The sequence below is a fragment of the Ochotona princeps genome, chromosome 2, assembly GCF_030435755.1.
Source record: "Ochotona princeps isolate mOchPri1 chromosome 2, mOchPri1.hap1, whole genome shotgun sequence".
NCBI classification, from domain to species: Eukaryota; Metazoa; Chordata; class Mammalia; order Lagomorpha; family Ochotonidae; genus Ochotona; species Ochotona princeps.
In genome coordinates, this window is record NC_080833.1 from 73,329,371 (window position 1) to 73,353,283 (window position 23,913).

The 23,913-nt window shown below is 42.6% G+C and overlaps 2 protein-coding genes and 1 pseudogene across 3 annotated transcripts in view; 1 reads left to right on the forward strand and 2 right to left on the reverse strand.

Annotated features, from left to right (window-relative positions):
- Positions 1-5,078, reverse strand: part of SELENOF (selenoprotein F) — a 38,647-nt gene extending 33,569 nt beyond the window's left edge. Inside the window, exon 1 of the mRNA XM_004582078.3 lies at positions 4,582-5,078. Within this exon, the coding sequence (XP_004582135.2) occupies positions 4,582-4,656 (75 nt within the window). The 5' untranslated portion in view covers positions 4,657-5,078. The remainder of the gene's footprint in view (positions 1-4,581) is intronic.
- A 127-nt stretch (positions 5,079-5,205) lies between these two features.
- HS2ST1 (heparan sulfate 2-O-sulfotransferase 1) overlaps positions 5,206-23,913 on the forward strand; it is a 162,213-nt gene continuing 143,505 nt past the window's right edge. Inside the window, exon 1 of one of the 2 annotated variants that reach the window (XM_036494446.2) lies at positions 5,206-5,734. In XM_036494446.2, coding sequence (XP_036350339.2) covers positions 5,611-5,734 — 124 coding nt within the window. In that variant the 5' untranslated portion in view covers positions 5,206-5,610. The remainder of the gene's footprint in view (positions 5,735-23,913) is intronic. The other variant, XM_004582077.4, reaches the window with a different exon arrangement.
- Positions 18,958-19,569, reverse strand: LOC118758569 (GTP-binding protein SAR1a-like; annotated as a pseudogene).

A 23,913-nucleotide genomic window follows, 5' to 3' on the forward strand; every position in this document is an offset into this window, starting at 1 on the left:
CTAAAAATATCATTTTTCTAATGCTTAGGAATATTCAGAATGTATTTTCGGATCAAGTCACTTTATATCCTCCCAGTTGTCACCTCACTGAAATGTTGATAACTGTGTATTGCCATTAACTTGAAATTATAGTTATTCAGAGGAATAGAGATAAAAACTTAAACTGTCAGGGATGCAGAGAGGTAAGTTAACAAAGTACAGGCAACATCTGGTGATAGAGCTGTCCTCTATCCACAGCAGTATCTCACCCTCAAGGCATCAAGAAATTACAATTGTTCCTTCACCCTCTTTATTCATGTCAGTTTCCAAAGATTTGGTTAATTTTCACCAAATTATTGCCAATTACTTACTCAATTTGGTGTTTTTGTGTCTTTTGGCTGTGCAATGCAATTTTATTAATAATTTGTTTTTCAAGAATTCAAGATACTCCATTTTTGCTGCTTTCTTAGTCCCTGGTTATTACAGAAGAACAAGATAGAAAAAAAACCTGAGAGAAGCTAACATAGTTTTACAGCAGTGAATTGTTCAGGACATCTTTTCTCTTTTATGAGTCATGTCTGAACATTTTGAAGACTTCTCGTTGCTTCATGACGATATAAGAAAAATGGTCTGTGTATTTCCCTTGGCTGCCTTCTAACTGGCAAGAGGGCAGGAGGAGTGAAGAAGGCACATAGACACAGAGAATGATTTGGATGAGACTGCAGGTGGGTCTATGATACAAACTAGAACACAGAGCCCAATGCCACGGCTCAGTGGCTAAATCCTCGCCTTGCACATGCCGGCACCCATACGGGTGCCAGTTAATGTCCCGGCTGCTCCACTTCCCATTCAGCTCCCTGCTTGTGATATGGGAAAGCAGGCATCCATTTAGGAGACCCAGTAGAAGCTCCCGGCTTTGGATCAGTTCAGGCCTGACCATTGTGGCCACTTGGGGAGTGAACGAGTGGACAGATCTTTCTTCTGTATCTCCTTCTTTCTGTAACTCTGCCATTCCGAAACAAATAAATAAACCTTTAAAAAAAAAAATTAGAACATACGAGGAGAAATTTCACCCGACTTTCCAAATCTGGAAATGAATGTGAAATAGGCTTTTTATAATTAAGCACTTTAGGGCCTGGCAGCGTGGCCTAGAGGCTAAAGTCCTCGCCTTGAACGCCCCGGGGTTCCCATATGGGCCCCGGTTCTAATCCCGCCAGCTCCACTTCCCATCCAGCTCCCTGCTTGTGGCCTGGGAAAGCAGTCGAGGACGGCCCAGAGCACTGGAACCCTGCACTCCCACTCGCGTGGGAGACCTGGAAGAGGTTCCTGGTTCTCAGCTTTGGATTGGCGCGCACCGGCCAGTTGCGGCTCACTTGGGGAGTGAATCATCGGATGGAAGATCTTCCTCTCTGTCTCTCCTCTCTGTATATCTGACTATAATAAAATAAATAAATCTTTAAAAACAAAAAAAAATAATTAAGCACTTTAAATCATATAAAGGGGAAACTGAGTTTAAAATAGGTAAATTAATTTGGGCCCGGCACGATAGCGTAGTGGTTATAGTCCTCAACTTGAATGCTCTGGGATCCCATGTGGGTGCTGGGGGAGTGAATTATTGGACGGAAGATCTTTCTCTGTGACTCTCCTTCTCTCTGTATATCTGACTTTCCAATAAAAATAAGTGAATCTTTTTTTTTGTTTAAAAAGTAAATTAAGTTGCCTCAGTAAACTAGCCAGTTATAAGAGTTAAAACTCAAAGACAGACTTCCTTGAAGTTCAGTTTCCTAAGTATGAGTCTGACAGGCAGAGTGAAATTGTGGAGAGGATGGCTGTCTGAGAATTTTTTAGAATAGTGTGACTGTGATGGGCAGTCCAGGGTTTTATTTGATGGCTTTCTGTGAGTAAATTAGGATGCCTCACTTTTGGGGGCCAGACTTATGAAAAAGAACAGACAGGTTGATTACTGTCCGTAGAAGTTTTCCATCTAGTAGGTATTTCCTGGCTGAAACTTTAGTTACTGGGAAATGGTTGAATTAGATTGAAGACAGAGTCTGAGCCAGCTGTCTTGTAACCTCTCCTCACCCCACAATTCTTATACACGCCTGCAGGTGGGATCATGGGTAACAGAGTTCTATAAAGCTAACTGGAGTAGAACACTGGTAAGTTTTGATACCTTGTTTTCAATTATCTGGCTCATGGCTTCTCTCATTCATTAAACATTACTTCTACGTGTACTGCTCTACATGCATAACACTAGAGATAAAAAACACTGAACAGGAACAACTAAGTGGTCCTTCCTTGTGGGGATCTAGTCAGGTGAGTGGGGAAATGTCAAGTATCAAGAAATCATGGACGAAAACCCTGAGAAGTACCTGGGAGAACCTTCGATGAACACTGCAGCACACAGCAAGACTGGGAACAGATTTCAGCTCCAGGGAGACATTCTGGGGGAAACATTTCCTCAGTTGAGAACTGAAGTGTGAGAGAATAAGGTTTTGCAGTGAGCTGGGTAGCAGCTTCTAGGTGATGATAGCTCCAAGTTCAAACACATGGAGAAGCAGAGGATAGTACTTGAAATAAATGAAAACAAATGGCTCTACTTCTCCCTTTTTCTTAATCAGTACAGATAACTAGTGGGAAGTATGCCTGGGGAGACAAACATGTGATTCATTAAAAGAAATGTTAAAAGGATAGATGTTACTTTGGAAACCGGGAGCTGTAACTGAGTTTTATTCATGACAGATTGTGTGGAAGGGGTGGGGTGTCTGGCGCAGTGCCCTGGAGTGTGTGGACTCATATCCTAACTCCATTTCAGCTTCTGGAGAGGTTCAACTACTTGAGTCCTTGTCCACTCAGGTGCGAGAGACAGATGCAGTTTCTGGTTCTTGGAGTTTTGTCTAGCTCATCCTGCCTTGCCCTGCCCTGCCCTGGGTGGGCATTTGGGGAGCGAACTCGAGGATGGAGGATCTTTGTATTTGTCTCTCTGGCTTTTAGACAGATTGAAAAAAATAAAACACTTCAAATGTGCTGTATCGTCTGGAAATCAGGGAAACTCTTGTGGTATTTCCAGGTAAGCAAGGATAGGGCTGGAATAGAAGTATTATCAATGGAAATAGGAGTTTGTTCTTTTTTTTTTTTTTAAGGACTTACTAATTGGATTCAGAGTGGGAGGAAAGAGAACCTAGAATAGTAGATTTCCGGCTTGTGTGACTGAGAAGCTGGTAAAGCCAACCGTTTAGCTTCTGACCGTAGGGGAAGCAGCAGGCTGCTACTTGTAAGGACAGACATGGTGGCCTGCAGGAGGGATTAAGTCAGTGGAGGACCTGAACAATATTAAGCAGATAAAACTGATCAAATGCGATAAGTGCCTGGACATGAACTTGTAAGGAAAAGAAGTCGAAGACGACACAAATTTCTGTGGATATTCATTGGTTAATAACCATAAATTCCTCCTCTTTTTGTAGACACAATTCTTAGCAAAGTAACTTTCTCTACCCTAAAACATGGCTGGGTCTTGTGACTAGCTTTGATGAACACGGGACAGAAGCTGTATGAGGCCGCTTCAGAAGGGTAATGGAAAATGCTTACTACAAAAAAGCTACGCATGCGTTTAATTCTCTGTATCAAAATAAACACCTTTCAATTTCACTTTCCCATTTCCTTTTTGGAGTGACCTTGGAAAGACGGATCCCTCCATTTGTCTCTTCAATGGCTGGCAGATAGGTTTGGACCTGATGGAAGTCAGGGGCTCTATCTGGGTCTCCCAAGCAGGCGGCAGGGACCAGAGTCCGTGGGACAAGTTCTGCAGCCTTCCCAGGCGCCTCAGCAGAAAGCTCAATCATCAGGAGGGGAGAACACGAAGGGAGTTTGAAAAAAATATGAGAAGAGTACAAAGTTTAGGGAGGGATGTTCCAGTAATTTCTACAGCATCAAAAGCCCAAAAGCATTTAGTACTGTAATTGGAATGTTAGGCAAATGAAGAATACACCAGCCGGGGAGTAAAAGCACAGACAGGCGAGTTGCGTACTCCTCAATGAAAGAAAAGCGGAGGTGTTATACAGTCCCTAACTCCTCCCCAATCCTGGATAGAGCAATTCACCCAGATTTCATAACACCCGAGAAAGTATAGCTGAGGTAACAAACGTAAAAGTTCCCCGCACTAAAATTCACAGGAACACTGTTTGTTTAGGTAAACAGTGAGGAGTTAATAAGACTGACTTCGTGAATGAACAGAAAATAAAGTAACAATCAGGCCTTTCCCTTTCCAAGATGAACTCATCCATTCTGTAACTGGACCAAACGCTCCAGGGCTTTCCCCTGTGGGAGCGTCCTCTGGTAAAGGGAGTCCCTGGCGGCTTCTGCTTCCCCGTGTGATGGAGGAGTGCTGTAAGGAGTCTCCAGGACAGTGTGAAAGCAGAAGGCGGCGGCTGAGCAAACCAAAGCGGGAACCAGCATCCGCCAACGGACTACGCCACGTCGTACTCACAGGGCAGTCCCTAACGGAATCCCGCTCGCCCATCCTTCCCCAGTGGGAATCCCACACGGGACAGAGCGTTCCCCCTTCCCCGTCCCGGGGGAGCCACCCAGGGGATGTACACTCACCGCCTGCAGCGCGGTGGCCAACAGCATCCGCAAGGCGAACGCCGGGCCAAACCCTCCGCCAGCCCCAGCCGCCATCACCCTCAGCTCTCGGCGGTCCCGGCTGCCCGGAGGACCCCTCGCCGAGGGCGTCCACACGAGAGCCTGATCCGAGTCAGCCCGCCAGAAGCCGTGGCCACCAAAACCCTCGTGCTGGAAAAACGGCTGCTAACTTAGGGCCTATGGACACTTAGACGTGATCAAATATAGAGACAGTCGCACGGTGCTTTCGACTACCCAAATCAGGCACTTTCCTAAACTCCCCACTTGTGTTGTTCCCCGAGATCCTTCCTTCCATTCACGACGTTTAGTCCAGCAGCCAGGAGGCTCCGCCTCCTCCTGTTTTAGCCCAACCTCCTTCTCCAAACTTAGCCAATCGGATGCGGTCTTGATGGAGCCCTGTGGCGGAGGAAACCAACCGTAAACGGAATCCTGGGCGAAGAGCGGGGGTCCTTAGGACCAATCAGCACGACCGGATGGGAGGCGGGGCGGGGCCTCGGTTGCCGAGCAGCGTACGTGGATGCGCGCGCGTGGTGGCGGAGGGGGCTGGGGGGGCCCGACGGGGGCGGGGCCGAGGGCGGCGCAGCCGCAGCCGCATCGCCGGTGGAGGAGCGCGCGGCCGCGAGCGCAGGAGGGAGGGCGGGCAGGAAGAGGGAGGCGGGCGGGCAGCCGGGCGCCGAGGTCGGGGAGCGAGGCTGCGAGCGGGCGGCGAGAGCCCGGCAGGCGCTGCGCACAGGGTCTGCAGCCCGGTCTTCTGGAAGGGGGCGGCCGTCGAGCCGGCCGAGGAGAAGCGGGCGCCGGCGGCGTCGGTGCTAGCGCCTGGGGGCGGGGGACCGGAGAGGCGCGCAGGGGGGTCGCTGCGGTGCTTCTCGGGCTTGTCGCGCTCTCCTCGCCGCGCTCCCGGCTCGGGGGGCTCCTCCCGGCGTCGCCCTCGCCTCTGGGGCCCCGCTCCCCGCCCCCCGCGGTATGTCTTGATCCCGAGCGGCGGGTTTCATGGGGCTCCTCAGGATTATGATGCCGCCCAAGTTGCAGCTGCTGGCGGTGGTGGCCTTCGCGGTGGCGATGCTCTTCTTGGAGAACCAGATCCAGAAGCTGGAGGAGTCCCTGTCGAAGCTAGGTGAGGAGCCCGAACCCGCTTGGCGCTCAGTGCTGTGGACGGGGCCGGGCCGGGGTGGGCAGCGCCGCCGGAGCTGGTGGACGTTGGTGTAGCCGGGGAAGAGCTTTCCCAGAGCCCCCAGGCGGCGTGCTGGGCTCGCGAGGTCACGGGGCAGAGGTGGCAGGGCTGCCCGCGAAGTGGGCATTCCTGAGGGAGGGCGAGAGAAGTCCGAACTCGCAGGGGAGCGAGCGGCGCTCCAGCCGGAGGTGGGAAACGCTCAGTCTCGCGCGTTCTCTCCCAGGTCCGACAGGAAGCCTCGGCAATGTCGGAGAGTGGTGTTGCAGGTTCGCGTCTGGACATCCGGACGCAGCTTCCCGGGGGATGGCGGGGAACGGGGGGTCGCAGCCGTGGAAGGAGGCGCCGGGAATGGTGGGCAAGTCGAAGAAATGTGCGGTGGGGAGTCGCGCTGTGGTCTCGGGGAGCCAGGGACCCTCCCTCTCCACGCGGCGGTTGAGATGGGCTGACCAGGTAGGGCAGGTTCGCGAGTGAAAAGCTTTCAGGGGGTTCGGCAACGACGATCTGGGGTGTGCTGCGATGATTCTTGGTGTCGCTGAACTGATTGACCTGCGCTACAGAGCTGGGGTGTACCGGTACGTGGCTTCGCGGCAGTGTGAATGGAGTGCATTCCAAAGAGGGAATGCCCAAGGGGACCTATATAGTGAGATTTACTATTGGGAAGTAAGATTATATGGTAAACATTTGCTTTTAAGTACCGTGAAGAGTTAACAGTGCTTTAGTGGGTGTAGCAGTCTGAAGTAAAAAAAAAAAAAGTTGTAGTGTGAAGTTGTGAAAGATCGACCTGAGAAAAAACATAATAGATGCCTTTGGATTAGTGTGTAGCTGGCGTTTGGAAAGGGGTGTGGAGAGGGAATGTTTGAAGAATGACAGTGCTCAATTCTGATTTTAAAATGTGCATGACACTTAAATCAGCTCAAGAGGATGTAGTTTGAATATGATAGGAGCGTGATAGGAGCTGGTTGGGCATCCTACAGCGTGAGAAGCCAACAGACTTCCTTCAGAGCTGTTATTTAGACTAAAGAGTAACTTTGGGAAGTAACTAAATGTTGCTGTGTTGATTAATATTCAGGAAATGTATACCAGAGAATAATTGCAATTTTGTGTGTAGTAGCTAATTATTTCAAGTTTGGGTGGACTTTGCAATTGCCTTGAAATTTTGAAGAGCAATGTGTCAAAAAGTATCTAATAAGAAGAATTGCAGTACATCTAAATTTGAAAGAAGATCGGAAGATAATCCCAGTCCTTACCAAACTGGGGCAAAATTTGAAGAGATATCCAGCTCTGATTTTAGTATTGTGTCTTGTAAAATGAAAAAAAAAAATATTAACTTGAAATGTTAAAGCAAAGGCTGGCCAGTATATTTTCCCTTTCAATTGAATTCGTTTATCAGAATTTAAAATCATGTTCTGGCCTTATTAATGATCCTACTTTATAGAAAGAAAATCCCTCTTAGAGAAGGTTGAAAGTTTTATAAAATTAAAATTTATGCCAATTGTGGTAACTCCTATTCTCTGGAGTTAATTTCTCAGATACGTTAAGATGGCTATCATTACTGAATTTTTTTAATTTTTCTCATCCTAGCCTTTCTGTAATACTTGAAAATGGTTTCCATAGATATAACATCATTATTTATGTTGAATTTTTTTTTAAGATTTATTATTTTTATTGGAAAGTCAGATATATAGACAGGAGAAGAGACAGAGAAGAAAATCTTCTGTCCCATAAGTCACTCAACAAGTGGCCACAACTTGCAGAGCTGAGCTGATCTGAAGCCAGAAGCCTGGAGCTTCCTCCAGGTCTCCCACACAGGTGCAGGGTCCCAAGGTCTTGGGCCACTCTTGACTGCTTTTCCAGGCCACAAGCAGGGAGCTGGATGGGAGGCGGGGCTGCTGAGATTAGAACTATGTGGGATACTGACACTTAGTAATTTGGAGAAGTAGGTTGCCACAGGTAGGCATACATGCTTTCTCATAATTTTTTTTGCAAACAAGGAATTTTCATTAGAAATGGTGTGCATTAGAATAAATATTCATTAGAAATAATAAATATGTTTTAAAATAAATCTCAAAAATCTAGGAAAATGAGCTTCCCGTATGAAACTCTTGGAGCATTTTCATCTGGAAATGCAAAATAAGTAAATCAAATGACAAATAAAATTGTAAAAGTTTGCTTCTGTTAGTAGTCTTCTGATTTTCTTCCATAAGTCTTGTAAATGCCAGTGAATGCAAAGAGACATGTTGCCAGTAGATGACTCCTTGGAAAGAAAAGCAGGAGGCTGCTTTTGTCAACCAGACCATGTACTGGGCAGTTTTCATCTATGATGCTCCCATGTATCTTTTGAGAAAACCATGCGAAGCTGCTTTTGCTGACATAGGAACAGGCTCAGGGTTGTAGAACTTGCCTGAGACCACAGCACTGTTGGTAGAGCCAGGAGTAGAATCCGGCTTTGTCTGTTTCCAAAGCAAGTGCTCCTTTATTACACTTGGGCTCTTGGAACTTTTTATTGACATTACAACAAGATGTAGCTGTTTGAATAGTGTTTATCAATTGTAATACCAGTGTTTGATTGCATTTGTTGCTGAGAATGAATATCATTCTGAGGAAATTCAATTTTGGACACAAAGGAATTGGTTTAGTGTAATGTGTGCCCCCTGTTTATATTATAATGAACATAATTATATTACCGAATAAAACTAAAATAGATAGCTCATTTCTACTACAAGAAAAAAAATCTGTTGGTTTTTTCCATAAGGAAAAATCACAACATTGGAAAACATTTGTGCTATGACATCCCAAAGTACTATTAAGGGGGTTTTCTCTTAAAAATGGTTTTTATTCTGTATAGTATCCAAAGGTTTATACTGCATGATAATTTCCTTTAGAACACTTTGATTTGAGAGTATATTGTTGGTGAAGCCTGTAAGCATTGGAAGAGTTCTAAATTAAGCTATATTTATTGATCATATGGGAAATTAAATCAACAAATAATTCCTAGACCTAATATCAGGGTTTTTTTTATAAACAAAAAAAGGACTATGGATTGTATTTTACTTCACAACATACCTTTAAAATATTTTTTGATATCAGACAACTTTCCAGGTTAGTACATATCAGTTTAACTTACACTGATATGTATATAACATTCCAAACTATGTATATATCATAAACCAGTATGTCAGTAGTGGACAGTGTGTCTCCTTCCACCCTCCTTTTAATGCTATTCCTGTAAAAGAAATATCCTCATGTATCTGATTTATTTCTTGTGTGCTTCATGTTATTTTTCACTACGGTGAATTCTATATGTGGGATTGCTGTGACAAGCAATTTTATGTATTCTATAACTTGACAGATTTTAAAATGTTACTTTCCAAAATTCTTTACCAAATGTTACAATAGCCTACACTGTCAACACATAAAAGGAATGGAATCTATCAGCTTTTATTTTTGCCAGTCTGAAGAGGCTGTGAAATAATGTGTTATTAATTTTAAATTTCCTGAATTCTAGTTGTTTATTCCCTTTTACTTGCTAGGTCATTTTCATTGTGTTTCTGTGAAGCAGTTTATAATGATTAATTTTAATGTTAGAATTACTAATCATTTAGTTTTAATATATTTCTCTATGATGTGTTGTAACTCATAAAGTTTTAAACTTTACATAGTCAAGTCTTGTTTAATTTAAGCAAGTGGGTTTCATACATTTTTTAAGACTTTCCCTAAGTCAAGGTGATGTACATTTCTTTTCCTCTTCCCCCTTTTTAAAAAATAATTATTTATTTGAAAGAGAGAGAGAGAGAGACCTTTTATGCATTGACTCACTCCCCAAGTGGCCATAATGGCCAGCGTAGGGCCAGGCTAAAACTGAGAGCTGCTTCTAGGTCTCCCATGTGGGAACGGGCCCAATACTTGGCCATCTTTCACTTTGTTCCCAGGCTGGTAGCATTAGCTGGATTAGACCTGGAGCAGCTAAGACTCTAATGGGCCCTTATGAGATCCTGGCACTATAGGTAGTTGTTAACTTGCTGCCCTATAATGCCAGTCCTGTATGTGCATTTTCTGTATGTTATATTACATTGCAGTGGTTTGGTTTTGTTTTAAATCTCCAATGCCTTCAGTGGGATTGAGCCAGATCAAAATTGGGAGCCAGGAACGTTATCCAGGTCTCCCATACATACAGGTGACAGGAACCCAGTTGCTGGGGCCTTCTCTGCAGTCTCCCAGGTTTGTAAGAAACTGAGTTGAGCTGATTTGAACACCAGGCATTGTGATGAGATGCAGGCCTCTTAACTGCTAGGCTAAGTGCTTGCTGCTACATTTAGCTTTTAAATCACTCCTGTGTTTATAGATTTACTATGTTTTCTCTTAGTGAATAGCCACTATGATAAATGCAGTTTTACGTATAGTCCATTTAAATTGTGTGTTAAGTTTTCTTTCTGTTCTTTGGTCAATTTTGAACTCTTGCACTAATCTGAGATTGTATATATTTCAGGGGCGTGTGTGTGTGTAGCATACACGAATTTCCTGAAATTCTATGCATAGCTTTCTTCAAACTTGCAGAGGACTGTGTGACCCCCCCCCTTTGATAAGAATCACAGATGTCTAGATTAGGTTGAGCATTCCTAATCTGAAAATCTCGAATTCGTAATGTTTCAGAATCGAACTTTTGAGCAATGTTATGAGGCCCCAAGTACAAAATTCAACACTGACCTCATGTGACGGGTCTCATTTAAAATACAGGCTTACTAAAAATGTTGTGTAGGGTTATTGAAGAGTGTGTATAGATGGTATATATAGCTTGAAGTCTGTTAAATTTCGGAGGCAAGCAGATTAGCTAGGAAAAAGTTTCTCAGGGAAGGTATGCTGAAAAACTTCATCACAATGTATACTTAGTTTGCTAATAAGAAATGGAAAAGGACAAGGTGTAAAAATGAAAACTAGCTGGAACTCAAGCTTTATCTTCAGAATTTGCTGCTTATGAAATGTGCCTTGGTTGACGTAAAATATCACACCTGTTGCTGATGTTGACTAATGGAACACCACAGTGAAAGCTGCTTTGGTCACATTAGAATCAAGTGCTTGATAATTTTTTTTTCCGTAGAGTCTACTCATTTTAAAATTTTTGTTGACCAAGTTGTTATAACAGCAGTGTGTAAGTTTATAACTGCATTAGGATGCAATGTAAATAAGGATCATAATTCAGAGTGGATTATGTAGTCATCCTCATTGGTGAAAATGCTATTCGTCGCGTTCCTAAAACCTGTTCAGCTGAAGAATGGACTCCAAGGGCCCCAGCTGAGACTGCTCTTTGGAATTTGATGCTTTTTGGGAGTACCTGCAACTATGCAAGTACCCATTACAAGCTTCAGAGACTGGTAGGTTTCTCCTCTTGTGAAATCACTTGAAAAACAGTGAGTAGCTCCTGTTTATAGGACTTTGGGTTAATAAGAATGCAGTTATTTTGGAATTGCTAATTGGCGTCTTATTTATGAAGCCTGAATAGGACGTTTTGTGCCATACAGTGGCATCCTGAAGCAGTTGATCTTGATTAGGATAATTCCAGGATGTCTGTTCCCCATTCTTTGAAGCCTTCTAATGGCTGTTTGGCACTTACCGATATTTAAATAGTAATGACTATGCACTGCTCTCCAAAAAGACTATTCTTTAAAACATTTTCTTTTTAATATTGATTACATAATTGAGAGGGATGCACACCCAGGTGGGTCTCTGATTAGGGTGAAGAGAATTAGTTTTGGAGGAAGGTGAGTGGGATAAATGTTTCATTTTTTTTTCTCCTGTGGCTACAGGAGAGGAGGTGGGGGCTGCTCCTTGCTGTCAAAGTACATTAGCACCCGAGGGTGGAGGGCAGTCATTTGATGACACCTTAGAGACCCTAGTGTGGGAAAGAGTGTTCTGAGGGTGTTACTTGAGTGGTTTTGATAGTTCTGAGAAGTTGTTGGTTTCATTGGGAAGATTTTTCTCAACCCTGGAGCAAAGTCTATTTGCACAGTATACCTAGTGCAGCCACAGACCCAGGAATATGAAAGACTACTTTTGAAGGATGTACTTACAGGTGGGTTTCATAATCTTGGTTCGCTGTTGTATAGCTACAGTAACGTAGCTGCATATCAGTACCCACACTTGTTTGATCATTCTGCATATTAATTATAACTTGTCAGTGGTCCTGTTGGGGCACCTCTGCACCCTCTCTTTCCTAAAGTCATGTTTCTGGACACTTTCTGGACATGTTTCTGGACACTTTTCTCCATTCTCTTAACAGTCATCATACCTTCCCTTTCTGTGTTATTCTCATTAACATATAAACATGATATTTCTCCCAACTAAGATATTCAACACTATTCTTTTGACTCTCCTATGCTTATGCTCCTCTATAGAAAAACTCTGAGATAGTTTGTTTTTATTCTTTTGTTGCTAAAGTAAGCACTAACTTCCCTAATTCCTGTGGTCAATTTGTAGTTTTCATCTTACTTGACCTTTCAGGATAATTGGTCATAATTGATCACTTTTCTCTCTTGCTTTTAAAAGATTTGTTTATTTGAGAGGCCAAGTGCCGGATAGGAAAGGAGAGAGGAAAGGAGGGGAAGGGAGAAAGAGGGAGAGAAGAGAGAGAAAGAGAGAATTTAAATGAGAATCTTTCATGCAATGGTTCACTTGATCTGACCCAAGCCAGATCACTCTAGATAGAGTTCCAGAAGCCAGGAACTATCTTGGTTTCCTAAATAGTTGGCAGAAAACGGGACACTTAAGTCCTCCTCTGCTTTCCCAGGCACATTAGCCTTTAGACGTTCTTGGTTTCTGAGATAGCACTCTCTTGGTTTTCTCCCCGCATGATGGATCATTTCTGTTTCTCCAATGATAGATTCTCTTGTCTCCAACTTTGTACTATAGGGATATGCAAAGGATTAGTTTTTGGTACTGTTTTTTATTTCCTCTTAGTGGTTTATATGGCGACATTTTGTAAATACAGTACGTGTTTCTAATACAGATCTACTTTAAAAATATTATTTTATTTTTATTGGAAAGACAGATTTACAGAAAGGAGAGGCAGAGTGAAATTATCTATTGATTCACTTCCCAAATGACTGCAGTGGCCTGAAGCCAGGAGCTAGGGAGCTTCTTTCAGGTCTCTCAGTTGGGTGCTGGGTCCCAAGGCTTTGGGCCATTCTCCATTGCTTTCTCTGGCCATAAGCAGGGAGCTGGATGGAAGTAGAATAGCTGGAACACAAACCTATGCCCATATGGGATCCTGGTGCTTGCAGATGGAGTATTGGTTAGCTGAGCCATCACTCTGGCCCCAGACATACTTCTATTTTTTTTTTTTTTATAGAGGGGATCTTTTAAAATGTTCTTGTACAGCTTAATTTGGGGTTTTTCTTTTCTTGTGTCTCCATAATCTTTTTCATCTGTACTTTGTCAGCATGGCACTGCTTGTGGTGGAGCTTCGCCTGCAGATCAGTCCTTTTTTTTTTTTTTTTTGGCTTCATTGGACATTCATGAGCCTCCTGACTCTCCTTTTTCCCCCCCCTTTTTCTCGTGCTAGTCTAAGCAACCCAATAGTGTTTTCAGTGTAATTCAATATATTCGTTTTGTGGCATGGTACTGCCTTCCAATCGCTGGATGCCGCTTTCGAGGTACGAAGAACTTCCCAACCTTCTGATCTCAGAAACCCACCCAGACCTGCTTCTTGAGCCTGGGATTCAATTGATTCGGCAGTCCACGTGTTGTTTTCTTGGAGTGATTAATAACTGTCAGATTCATTGTGTGTAAACCAGATCTCCTGTTACTTGCCTTTCCCCTTCAAACCCCAACATATGTCACTCAGTTTTTCCCAAGTTTTGGCAGTAAGAGCCCCCTTCTAAGTTTCTAAGTTTCTAGGGTTTCCCATGACTTTGTTTGTTTGGTTTTGTTTTAAATCCTAGCACTGTGTATCTATCAGGACATCCCAGGGCTTTAATTATAAAATATTTCTAGAATATGACTACTATTCACTACTGTCACTTTATCAAGATGCCATCATCTTTCCCAGATTTTTGCAGTATTTTAACTAGTTTCTCTGCTTCTGTACTTGGCTCTCTGCACAGTATTCTTCATGTAACATCCAGAGTGATCCCTTTGAGAAGTGATATCACTTCTCTGCACAAAACTTCTTCAGAAACTTCTTAAAACAACATCCAGAATTTTATTGACTAATCAAAGTAAAATTTTAAAACAGTTGTGTGTTGAGGGGCTATGTTCTTCGTGCTGTTTTGAAACAGATTGAGTTGGTTCTTGCAATGCAATGCTGGTATCCCATATTGAGTTTTGAGACCCAGCTACTTAACTTCTGATCAGCTTCCTGCTGGGGCATCCTGGGGAGGCAGCAGATGATGACTGAGGTGCATTGGCCCTTGGTACCTACTTGGGAAGCCCAGTTGGAGTTCTGGCTTCCTGGCCTTGTGGCTGTCTGAGGAGTGAACCAGCAGATGGAAGAGCTGTTTTGCTCTTTTTCTCTTACTCCTCTCCTCCTCTCTCCCTTTCCCTTTCTCCCTATGTCATTTTTACCTTTTAAATAAGGAAATAAATTTAGGACTAGATTATGCAGTTGTAGTTTACTACTGATGCAGTACCTTTGCAGTTCCTTCAGAGTATAAACACATAATGCTTTGAGTGTTATAAAGTTTTTACGTTCTGGTTAATAGCAATACTGATTACGTGAACCTTGAAGATTTTTCTAGCTGCCTATTTTTGGATATTTCTTTTTAGGTCCCAAGTTTCTTGACAATGTGTCATAATTTATACTCTGCCAAACATTCTGTCTGCCGGGCAGGTGTTTGGTCTGGCAGTTAAGACTGTGTGTCCTATGGCATGGTGCCTGCAAGAGCTCACTGGCTTTGGTTCCTGACCCCAGCTTCCTGCCAGTGGGAACCCTCAGGTCAACACTTTGATTTCTGCTGCCCATCTTGTCTCTGGCCCCACTCAATTATACATGTGGGCATTTGGGAGTGAACTAGCAGAGAGGAGCTTGCTCCGCATTTCTCTCTTCCTGCTTTTCTAAATAAATAAATAAGGAAAAAAATTCTGTTTGCATTTTTCTCCTCTACTGTGTTACGCCCAGACAACTTCAGCTGCTTTGGCCTCCCTGAACTCCCCATTCTGATTTTTTAATTCAGGGACATTAAGTCAGAGGGCTCTGTTTTGTTTTTTTCTGAGGGATCACCCCCCTCCACACTCTGATTTCCTGTTTCATGTCTGAAAACCCTTGCTGCATATTTTATTTATTCTATTTTAGGTGGGAGAGGAAATTCAGTCTCCATAGTCCATGTTGGCTAGCTATAGAAGCTGGGTGGATCTTTGTGTGTATCCCCAGGTTGACTTAGGGGAAAGTTGTGAAACAGGACAATTTAAATTATAATTGGAAGGTAAAAGTAATATTGCCAGTTCAGGGAAAGAATCATGTTTTAAATGCTTCTCCCTTTCTTTGTAATTTCTGGTGTGGTGTTGAACATGCACTTTAAGTAAGTTGTTAGCTTAAAGAGACAGGTCTTATCCGTGATAGCTCGGCTTCCTTCCTCTCCCATGAGAGTTTCAAGTGGACTTCAATTAATTCTCTTGAGTGCTACTGATTTTATTCTGACTTAAACACACACACACACACACACACACACATTGCATCCCTTTAAATGCAGCTAAGTCCAAACTGACCATGAAGTATCTGGCTTCTTATGTTTTTTGAGCTAATTGGGCAACTTTTTGCGTAGTGCCATTTTTTCTATCATATTTCTCCTAAAATACACTTATTCAGATTAAGTATTGGGGAAGATAACGATAAGTGACTATGGTGCTACTAAGTAGTTATAATCAATGCAGTGCATGTATAGAAAAATGTTTCTAGTTTCCTTTAAGGTGAAAATTACTCTAGTTTTCAGATAGTCAATTTTATATGAGATAATTCTTCCTAAAGAATTGTTAGGTTGTATTGAACTTACAGATACTACGGAGTGATAGAGACAGCTTTTGGTTTCAGATTGCGGGTTGATTTAGTGCTTAATGAACACTAACACTGGATTTAGAGGAAAAGTAATGCCCATTTTATTAAATTCTCATGTAGTTTAAGAATCATGGATTAGTGATCATCCAGATTTTTTCCATTATGTGTTCATAAATTTGTGGCAAAATTTAGAAGAGACTCATCAGATGTTGGTTTGGAAGGGAAACTGGTGGGAAACACCCTAAAGTGTGATGGTGGATATTAGGTTGAGTGGTTATGCAGGTGCAAGCTAGCACTTGGTGTATCTTTTTAAAATTTATTGTATTTTTATTGGAAATTCAGATATACAGAGAGGAGGAGAGACAGAGAGGAAGATCTTCAGTCTGATGATTCACTCCGCAAGTGGCTGTAATGGCCAGAGCAGTGCTTGATCCAAAACCAGGAGCCTGGAGCCTCTTCCGGGTCTCCCACTCGGGTGCAGGGCCCCAAGGCTTTGGGCCATCCTCAGCTGCTTTCCCAGGCCACAAGCAGGGAGCTGGATGGGTTCCTGGTGTGTGCAAGGCGAGGACTTTAGCAGGTAGGCTACCGTGTTGGTCCACCCACCCACCCCCCCTTTTAAAAGATTCATTCTGCTGGTTTACCCTGCAAGTGGCTGTAATGGCCAGTCTTAAGGTGGGAGCCAGAGCTTGTTCTGGGTCTCCCACATGAGCGCAGAGATCCAACGACTTGAGTCATCCTCCGTTGCTTTCTCAGGTCATAAACGGAGCTGAATGGCTAGTGAAGCAGCTGGGACTCGAACAAGCACCATATGGGATGCTTGCATAGTAGGCAGAAGATTAACATGGTATGCCACCACTGCGTCAGCCTCAGTTATGTTTGAGTTGGGCTTAATAATTTTTATTGATACTTTGAAAATATACTCCTTAATCTATCTCTATCCCTGGTATGCACTAAGAAAAATGATATGGGAATTGGGTTAATCAGCAGTTTTTTGGCTTTCTCTCCCCACCCACTTTTTTGTTGAGCTTAATAGGTCAGTAGGTTTTGGTACCTTTGTAGTTTGTTACCATAGTTTTTCTTTGGATAATTGTGTGTTAACTGCTGTACTATTGTGTTTTTAAAATAATGGCTTGCTACAGTATGTCTTTCTTTAATAGTTACTCTAAAAAAATGAGATCTTTAGGAAAAAATAGCTGCATGGCATGAATATATAATTAAAATCCCACTATAAAAATGAATATTTATTGGGTATTCTATAAAGTAGCTGCAGATTCATCCCCATTATCATTCTTTCCAAGGGTGTGATGATTAATTAGTGCTGTCTCTGATTCCTTCCATGTGTAAGTTGTGTAGTAAATGACAGTATGAAGTATTTAGTGACATGAATTATACTGTTTTCTAGGGATCTGCCTTGTGGCATGTCAGGCTTTGCTGTCAGGTTTAGATCCCAGCTGCTCCACTTCTGATGCAGCTCCCTCCTAGTGTGCCTAGGGAATCACTGGAGGATTGGCTTGCCCAGGCCTTCTCTTTATGCTATCTGGGAGTGAACTGTGGATGGAAGTAGCTTTCTTTTGTTTCATTCTCTCTCTAGTGCTGCTTTTCAAATAAATAAATAAATCTTAAATAAAAAATTACCATTTTCAGGTAGATGTTGTGGCACAGTTGGTTAAGTCTCTGCTTGTGAATGAGCATCCTGTATCAGCACCGGTTCAAATTCTGGCTGTTTTTTTTCTCTCCTATTCTGGGTCTTTGCTTAAATGTGCCTGGGAAAGCAGAGGATGGCCCAAGTGGGAGACCTGTATGCACTTCCAGGCTCCTGGCTTCCACCTGGTCATTTGGGAAGTGAACCAAAGAATGGAAAAATTTCTCGCTTTCTACTGCTTTGAATATATCCAGCGTTATTGGAGTTTGCATAAGTTGATTTAAACCAATTCTTTTTACCTGTGCAATTGACTTACTTTCTGCTTTTTGAAGCTGAAACTAGTTTAACAATCCATTTTGACACTAAGATTCTTGATCAAATGATAGTAATTTGTGTTTGGGTGTTAAGCTACCTCCACAAGTGGCCATTTAGCTTAACAGTTAAGATGCAGGCATCTGTCAGTGGAATACCTGAGTTCTGCTCTCTCCCTGCCTCCTGACTCCAAAGCCTTGGAGGCAGTGGCACAGTTACCCGGGTTATGCCACCAGCGTGCGCGACTTGGATGGCATTCTCTGATTCTGGCTTGAGCCTCAGTCCAGGTCAGCTCTGGCTATGGTGGGCATTTTCTTTTTTTTTTTTTTAATCTATTTTATTGTGTTGTTGTTGACAATCTTTACATAGTTAATTACAGTTAAAGAAAGAAAAAGAAAAGAAAAAGGTTCAGGGGGATAGGGAAGTGGGTAATACTATTATGTCCATATTGTTTCCATCATGTATCTGAGGTAAAGGGGGATATTAAGGGAGAAGCCCCACCCGGTTTCCCGCCCACCCCGAGTCCCGGATGTGGGGCATGCTCTGAGATATGTGCTCGAGTGGTGTTAATAGTTCTCCAGTTATGAATCGCTGCCAGTTGCGCTCGATGAGGTCGTCCACAGATTGATATGGTCCATCATAAAGTCTCCGTTTGCCCCATATTTCACTGCCAACATATAGCTGAGATGAATGATTGATCTGCTCTGTCTTCTGTCTTTTCTTGATTAGAGTTCTGAGTCCAGCAGTTCGATTGGGGAGATCTCCAAAGATACTTTGAAGTATTCCCAGGCTAGTTTCTTGTATGTTCTAGCAAGCACAGGGCCCGGCACAGTCCATCACCCCGATCAGCTGGTGGTTTCAATTGCTGTGTTGGTTCTGTTTTCGGTCCTGAGTTGCACTGTAACCAATGGGTGTTGCAGTCCAGTCTGGTTCTGCCCAGCACGTACTCGGCCCTCACACAAACCAGTGGGAGCTGCAGCCTAGTCGGGACGACCCACAATAACCCCCACCAGGCCCGCCCTATGGTGGGCATTTTCATACTGGAGAATGAGCCAGCAGATTAGATTCTGTCTGTCTGCTTCTCAGATACATAAATAAATACGGTAAAGGAAGCTGCCTCCATTAGCCAGCTTTTTAAAAAATAATTTCAATTCAGTTTTTATTTTTTAAGATTTTATTTCACTTTTAAAAAGTTTTTTATAGGATCAGTCCAGAAAAGTCAGACTCTTATTTTCACTGTCTGCACATCAGTCAGTACACTGGGAGAGCCAGCAGAAACTCTCGCTGTAGCCGTGCCTCTTGAGCACACTGCACATGAACACTTCCATGGAGTGGGCATTGCGCTCTTTGAGGGTCACGTTCCCCTTCCCAGTGATCTGTCCATAAAGCCCAAATATCTCACGGAGCTTTTCTTCACTGATTACATCTGATCTGTCAGTTTTGTTACTCAAGATAAGGAAGGACACATTGGATATGGTTTCATCAGTCATTAAAGCATTAAGCTCAACTTTGGATTCCCTGAAGCGAGAATGATCTGTACAGTCCACCAGAAAGACAATTCCATTAATTGCTGGGAGGTCATTTTTCCAAACCCGAGGTACTTGCTCATGCCCCCCGAGATCAAAAATTGCAAGTCATCGCAGTAATTGTCAGCTCTTCTAATGCTGGAAGTAGTGTTGGAACATGCTGGCCCAATCTGTCATCTTTGAGCATGTGAAAAGAGTGGTTTTACCTGCATTGTCCAATCCCAAGAACACAAGTTTTCCAGATTTCTTATGGAGTCCTAGGAACTGGAGAACACTGGTGAAGACATTTTAGATTCCACTCAAAGATGAAAGACATTATTAATGCTTACTACGGCCTGAGGGCGACGGGCAGCTCCTACCCTCCCTGAGGGCACACAGGCCAACAGCAGCAACCAGTAGGGTCAGGTAGTTCCCCTGATGTCATACGCCCCTACCCACTGGGACTTCCAGGCGCGCACTGGTCCTACCTTCATCCACCAGCGTCACATCATCTTATTTTATTTTATTTTTATTGGAAAGTCAGATATACAGAGACGAGGAGAGAGGAGAGACAGAGAGGAAGATCTGCCATTGACTGATTCACTCCCCAAGCGACCACAACAGCCAGAACTGAGCTCGATCCAAAGCCAGGAGCCAGGAACTCTTCCTGGTCTCTCACGTAGGTGCAGGGTCCCAAGGCCATCCTCAGCTGCTCTCCCAGGCCACAAGCACAGAGCTGGATGGGAAGCAGGGTCGCTGGGATCAGAACCAGTGCCCATATGGTGTACCGGTGTGTGCAAGGTGAGGACTTAGCTGCTAGGCTACCACGCCATTCCCCTCAATGCAGTTTTAATGCTTTTAAAATAAAGCACAGCGCGCTTGTGGGTATTCTGATATGTTATATACATCTTCAGGAGAAAACCATGTCAGTGTGGTTGTTTCTTCCCTTGAAGCACCGATAATATGAAATGACTTGATCTTAAGGTGTGGTTTTTTTTTTGTTTGTTTGTTTTTCTGTTTTTTAAAGATTTTATTGTTATTGGAAAGCCGGATATACAGAGAGGAGGAGAGACAGAGAGGAAGATCTTCCATCTGATGTTTCACTCCCCAAGTGAGCCGCAATGGGCCGGTACGTGCCAATCCGAAGCCGGGAACCAGGAACCTCTTCCGGGTCTCCCACGCAGGTGCAGGGTCCCAAAGCTTTGGGCCGTCCTCGACTGCTTTCCCAGGCCACAAGCAGGGAGCTGGATGGGAAGTGGAGCTGCCGGGATTAGAACCGGGGCCCATATGGGATCCCGGGGCTTTCAAGGCGAGGACTTTAGCTGCTAGGCCATGCCGCCGATCTTAAGGTGTGTTTTAATAGGCAGCTTCATCCATTTAATAAGATAGATTGAAAACTTCACCATTGTCCAATAGGATAAAATTTTTTTTGTCTTTCTTTTATTATTAGAAGGTTAAAGCAAAGATAAAAGCTTGTATATTGATATTTTCAATTCTTGAAGAGATTTTGTTGCATGAAAATTAGGGTCATACCTTTGTATGACCTTTGCACTTGACCTGGAACTTGTTTGTGAGAGTCTGTGAGTTGAGGTGAGCCTAACCAGGGATTTCTGATGGATGAGATGTCGTGGTGTACCCCTTTTTATTTGTTGTTGTTCCAGGTTGGAACCTTGTGATTAATTAATCTTGTGACTAGTAATGGTCTGGTTTTCCTCATGACCCCTCTGACTTTCCAATTTTTTTTTTTTTTTTGTAACTTTAAGCATATTCCTTCTCTGTCATACCTCAAATTATTTTTTGGTTTCCCACCACTGGCAGGCCAAATTGCCTGCTGGACCTTTATTTGTAACTGATGGTAATAACTAGTAATTGTTAACTACTTACCATACACTAGGCATATTTTGGGTGTTTTGTAATTTCATTTGATATGAGTGATGCTTTCTTGGTCTTTGTTATTCATATGAGAAAATGAATGTGAAAATGTTAACTCACTGTTAAAAGTTCTTATTAATAATCATTATAATATGTAGCTGCTTTCTCTTTGCTATCATTGTCTTTTTGTTTTAGTATAATCTGGCATCTATATGTCTTACTGCCAGAGATTTTCCAAGTGTCCTGCCTCAAAAAGATGACACTTGTCTGTTCAGTGTTCAAATGATAATGTTATATAGGTTATTCAGGTAGGTTGTTTATTTCCTTGTTGTCTTAGGAAGGGTTAGTAAACATTAGAACTCATATTGTTATTTGCCATAAAGATAAAAATCTGTTTGCTTTTGTGTAAATTATAGAAAACACTCTTTGTGATATGACTGAACTCTCTTCACTCTTTGTTACTAAGCTCTGCCAAATTGACAGTTCAAGGATAGATTTTTATGAAATGCAAATGAAGTTTGAATTTAGGAGTGAACATTTGGCCTAGTGGTTGTCTGCATTCTACATCTGAGTGTCTATTTTATTCCTGGCTCAGGCTTCTGGCTTCATGCTAACGCAGACCTTGGGAGGTAGCGGCAATGGTTCAGGTAGTTGAGTACTTACTGACTGTAATGTCTATATGTGTGTGTATGTTTTAAATAACTCTTTAACTTAATTTTTTAGGGTTTTAGTGATGGCCAACTTAGGAGAGAATCCAAGCCTATTTCTTTATTATGTTTTAAAGCTCTTTCTCTTTATTTGAAAAAGAGATAGGTAAGGAGAGAGAGAGATACTGATTGATTGATTCCCTATGTGCTGATTCAATGTATTGTCTGTACCTGGTCAAACCCATGAGCTGGGAATTCACATCTGGGTCTCTCCCACTGGTGTGCAGACCCACACACTTGGGTCATCTTTCACTGTCTTCTTTGGGCATATTAATAGGAATCTGATTTGGAAGCAGAATAACCAAACTTAAACTGGCAATCCAGTGTGGGATGCTGATATCAGAAGCAACTATTTATCTTGCTTGCCATAACGCCAGCCCCACTTTAGAAGAATTTGTACGTGACAATTTTTGTGTTGTCATTTTTCCCATGGTGACTCTTTGTCATAGTTTCAAACAGAGGAAAGTGTACAATTAGTTTCTGTGTTCTTTATCTTAATATAGGAAGTCCAGCTTTTCTTTTTCACCATAATGCAGCATATTTATTGTTGAGATTATGAGAATGAATTCTGAAAAACAAAAAAAATTATTGAATTCCAGCTTCAAAAACTGTGAAGTGAATAATTATTTTATAAAAAGTTTTTGATACCTCTACCTAAAATGGTAGAGACTATGAGAGACAAATTGTTGTCATTACTTCTTTTATCATGTTTTTGTATTATTGCTACATTTATAGTAATTATAACATTCTAAAATACAGATCACTGTTACTGCAGATTTACATGTAGTTGCTTTACACAATTTCATGACTGGAACAGTGATTTGATTTGCATGTTTTGATAATATTGACTAAAATGTGAAGAGATGGTAGACTTAGGATTCCTATTTTGGCTTACCTTAAGATTTTTTAAAAAAGACTTATTTATTTTTATTGCAAAGTCAGATGTATATAAAGAAGAGGAGAAACAGAGAGAAATATCTTCCGTCTGATGATTCACTCCCCAGGTGACTGCAAAGGCTGGTGCTGTGCCTATCCAAAGCCAGTAGCCAGGAGCTCTTCCAGGTCTCCCATGCGGGTGCAGGGTCACAAGGCTTTGAGCCATCCTCTATTGCTTTCCCAGGCCACAAGCACAGAGCTGGTTCTAATCCTAGCAGTCCCTCTTCCCATCCAGTTAATTTGATTGTAAAATCTTACTTGTATGCTGATATTATAGTGTTTAAATAAACTTCTCAGAGATGTATGCTTGCTTTTTAAAGGATGAAGTACTAAGCCTGCTTTATCTTTTCTTTTTCCCTTCTTCTTTCCATTCCTCCAAAAGTCTATTGAGAATCTAAATATATCAAAACATTTTAATTAGGTAGAAATAAAATTAAGTGTAAGAGCAGAAAGCAATTCCTATTTTATGTTGAAATATTAAGGACAGTGTATGGTTAGTCTTTTTGAAGAACATCAGATGTTAGCTTCTCTGCAGTGTAAGTTCAGTATGCATTCTTGTGATTTTAAGATGTTACCAACATTTCACTGTACTTAGATTAAATGAGTCATAAAGTAATAGCACCTTTTATTTGAGAGAGACCTTGGAGGACATTTCATTCCTCCTTGTGGAATGCCTCTTCCTCTGTTGATTTTAGCATGTTATTTGGGGAAAAGGGTTTCATTCCTTCTTTGTTATATTGAGTCTTTGAGGATTTTCTTAAAATTTGTTTGCTGCCAGACTTCATTTTCTTCTGTTTTGTATATCCCTTTCAAAACTGTGTATCTTTTTCAAGTCATAGTATCTAGGGTCCAGCACAGTGGCCATTTGGCTGAATTCTTGCCTTACAAGTGCTGGGATTCCATATGGGTGCTGGTTCGTGTCCTGGCTATTCAACTTGCCATGCAGCTGTCTGCTTGTGGCCTGGAAAAGCAGTAGAGGATGACCCAAAGGAATAGAGATGGCTGTGGGACTCTGCACCCATGTTGGAGACTCTGGCTTATGGCTTCGGATGGACTCACCTCCAGCCAGGCCCAGCTCTGGCCATGGTGGCCACTTGGGGACTGAACCAATAGATGGAAGATCTTCCTTTCTGTTTTTCCTCCTCTGTATATATCTGACTTTCCAA